The sequence below is a fragment of the Morone saxatilis genome, unplaced genomic scaffold, assembly GCF_004916995.1.
Source record: "Morone saxatilis isolate NCDOM2014 unplaced genomic scaffold, NCSU_SB_2.0 Contig17, whole genome shotgun sequence".
Classification (NCBI taxonomy): Eukaryota; Metazoa; Chordata; class Actinopteri; family Moronidae; genus Morone; species Morone saxatilis.
Genome location: NW_023339729.1, coordinates 242,285 through 245,633, shown reverse-complemented (window position 1 = coordinate 245,633; position 3,349 = coordinate 242,285). Strand labels below are relative to the sequence as shown.

The window sequence follows — 3,349 nt, the reverse complement described above, 5'->3', positions numbered from 1 at the left end:
TGGTGGGAGTAGATAGCAGCTGTTTATTAAAGGTTTATTGCCGTACATTAGCAAAAACATTTCATACATTACACAGTCATCAATCAACAAGACAAACAACAAGCTCACTTCCTGAGGTACAGCTTCAGATTTGTGCCTACAACATGTACAAATATGATAGCTGACACCCATCCTTCACACCAGTGATGTCACACCTAGAGAAAAAGAGAAAAGAAATAGGTCATAGTGATAAATACCAAAATCATATTATGTTGTTTGTGCAAGCAATTGCTGAATCAAAACAGCACAAAACTGTGCAAAAACCCAACAAGAAGCAAAGCTGGTTAAGTTGGGATAGTTCTACATGAAGCTAACATGGAGAATATTATAGAACTCAAAAACATGTACCTTCTGTTAAAGGGACAGTTTACCCCAAATCAAAAATACCCGTAGTGCTTTTTATTCATCTAAATTGTTTTGGTGTGAGTTTTGGAGATATCGGCCATAGAGATGTTTGTCTTCTCTCCAGTATAATGTAACTAGATAGAACTGAACTTGTGGTGCTCAAAGCCCCCAAAAAAAACATTTGAAAAACTCAACAGCAACATCCTTTCCAGAAACCATGAGCCGGTTACGCAAGATAATCCAGAGCTTGTTGTGAGACGTTTCATGTAGGAACTTTCTACTGAACAACATCTGCAAACTGGAGCTGAACGTCAGCTACCTCACTGGAGCTAGGGGAGCTAGCTAACGTCTGTACGTACAAAGAACATAGTCCCTACGTGAAACTGCTCATAACAAGGTCTGCTGAGTTTATGATTTCTGGAAAGGGACATTATATTAGAAAGAAAGCAGACATCTCTACAGCCAGTATCTCCAAAACTCAGCACCTCACACCAAAACTATCTGAATGGTTAAACAGCTCTACAGCTCGGAGGAAAAGTATTTTGTATTGTGCTGCCATCGCTCACCACAGACTCACCGTGGGAGTACTTGCACTGTTTGAGCGCCTCGTTGAAGCCCTCACATAAACTCAGGTCAGACTGGTTGGTGGCACAGTCTAGGAACTGTCTGACCTCAAATTGACAGGGGCCTTGCTGGGCCGGGGCGGGCCGGGGGGGCTCCTGGAATCATACGAACAAGGAAAGAAACACATCAGACATTCGGCCACAACTTCACCAGTATCATATTCAGACAGTCAGTTGGTGAATCACTGCTACATACATACATTACATATAGTACATGAAGCTAAACAAGACCTGGCTTCTGTTGCTTAAAAAAACAGGTTTATATGAAAAACTTGACAAAATAAGCCAAAGTTTTCATATTGTAGACATTTTAACATTATTGGAATTAAAGCTGCAGATGATTCTTAGAAAAATAACAAAAACAAACAAACTAATAATAAGAAAGAAAGTTTTTTTTAAACTAAATCCAAATCCAAATATTACACTGTAGTAAAAAAGAACATTTCCATCCAGGTGAGGGGAAAAACAAGTGCAAGACCTCCCAAAACAACAACCCAGTGATGACCTATTTTACATGTTAAAGTTCAGCTAGGTTCAGTGATCCAAACACCTTAATCGTCTGTCTGATCACCCTCTCACCTGGTATGCAGGCTTGGCTGGCTCTGGACTGCTGCTGCTGCTGCTCCCGCTGAACGCTCCGGTGAGGGCACTGCCGACAACGTGGCCCACAGCTGAGCCTACTGCCACCCCGGCAGCTGTGGTAGCCATCTGGGCCATGAGGCCAGGCCCCTGGGACTGTGTTGGAGCTGGGGCCAGGGCGGCGGGAGGCGGATGAGCGGGTGCTGGAGCATGGGATGGAGCTGGACTGCAGACAGGAAACCAAAACAGACGGGCTTAAAGGGACTTAATCTGCAGTAGCCCTTGTGTCCCAGCACCACTCTTTCATTCAGCTGTATCAGATGTGTCGTCGCTCTGAATCAGGGATTTGTTTGATGATGTTTCAAGTCAAGACTAAAATGTCTTCAAACTGAGGACATGTTGAGTTATACCCAACTGTTACTAGCTCACTCAGCTGCAGGCTATCTAATGTTAACGTTGTAGCAGGTTCAAGCTCCACCTGTACGTTATAAAATTCTGGGAGGCAAACATTGAGACTAGTGGACATCTTTGGAGAACTGCTTACTAATTAATTAAGTTAACATTTTGGCTTAAAATGAAAAAAGCATCAGACCATGGAATCTGGATTGATACGTGATATGCTAAATATGTCACTATCGGCACCTGATAAGAAGATTAGATCGGATCAGTCCCATCAATAGAATAAAAGTATGAATTATATATTAATAACTAATATTTAATATCAGCCTTTCAGCCTCAGTTGCAGAGAAAATGCCTGCCTATTAGTTTTTCTCACAAGGTACCAGACACTACCTTGTGATTACCAGTGTTACCTAACTAACCACACAGCTGCAAGGATAGACGAGGACACAGTGGGAATTATAATGAGAAACGTTCTCAAAATGTTGACTGTGTGATAAGAATTTCTCAGTATCAATACTTTGGGATGTTAAGACAATATTTTGAGAACGTTTCTCTTTGTAGTGATGTACAGAATCCTTTTTTCCCCCATCACATTGGCAGAAATAGCCTTTCATAGTTTTTGGCATGATGTAACCTCCATACAGCTGAGTGCCATGTGTGAGAGCAGGCAGAGATGACGGGGGTTGCCTCACAGAAACCGTTTTAAAGTAGTGACCTTGCAAGCCCTAACGTCACTGTGATATGGTGTCACAGACTTGTGATGTAACAACAATTAAAGTTCCTTCAGGTGAATAATGTAGTTCTATTAGCCTGACTACAAGCTTTACTGTCAATATGTCTGAAAGTCACAATACGGGAATTGGCTCTACTTCCAGTGCTTTAAATAGAACACACAATATTTCTGAGCACGGACTGAGCCAGCTGTGAAACTTCTTTCCGTCAGTTAGTTTACCTGGCTGCTGAGGGACGGCTGCGGCTTCCTCTGGCCATGTCTGAACCGAGACACACTTATCTTTACTGGTGAACCGGACTGAAACCGGGAGAGCTCTGTCGCCGCTTCTAGAAAGTGCTCGTCTGACAGACCGCTGCTCGCGCAAGTGCCGCTGACCTTGTGCGACTGACCGGCTGCGCACGAACCCAACTCTCGCGAACCGTCTTCTGCTGTGTGTTGAGCATTGAGACTGCGGGCACAGCGCCACCTGCGGGACTGGAGGGCAGTGCGTGTATTTTCCACACATTTCTTCTGGGACAAGGAGGTTTTAAATATATATATTTATATATTGGCTTTTTTATGCCTTTATCAGAACCCAGACTGCTGTGGTAAGGACCTGTTTGTGTTACTTTGAATGAACCGAGAAGTC

The 3,349-nt window shown here is 43.2% G+C and overlaps 1 protein-coding gene across 1 annotated transcript; it reads right to left on the bottom strand.

Annotated features, from left to right (window-relative positions):
- On the bottom strand, positions 1-3,138 carry chchd10 (coiled-coil-helix-coiled-coil-helix domain containing 10). The gene is made up of 4 exons (XM_035660980.1): positions 2,941-3,138; positions 1,587-1,812; positions 962-1,103; positions 1-194 (listed from the first exon to the last, which is right to left on the bottom strand). The coding sequence occupies exons 1-4, from the start codon at positions 2,976-2,978 to the stop codon at positions 175-177; spliced, it is 426 nt and encodes a 141-aa protein (XP_035516873.1). The 5' UTR covers positions 2,979-3,138; the 3' UTR covers positions 1-174.
- Between the last annotated feature and the right edge of the window lie 211 nt (positions 3,139-3,349).

What these genes read in the sequence shown, in the direction of transcription:
- chchd10 (XM_035660980.1), bottom strand. Translation starts at nt 2,978, where the DNA reads ATGGCCAGAGGAAGCCGCAGCCGTCCCTCAGCAGCCAG. An exon ending in AGCCGTCCCTCAGCAGCCAG is followed by an intron (nt 1,813 to 2,940) that starts GTAAACTAACTG and finishes TCCTGTCTGCAG; the next exon opens with TCCAGCTCCATCCCATGCTC. An exon ending in ACAGTGCAAGTACTCCCACG is followed by an intron (nt 195 to 961) that starts GTGAGTCTGTGG and finishes CTTTTTCTCTAG; the next exon opens with GTGTGACATCACTGGTGTGA.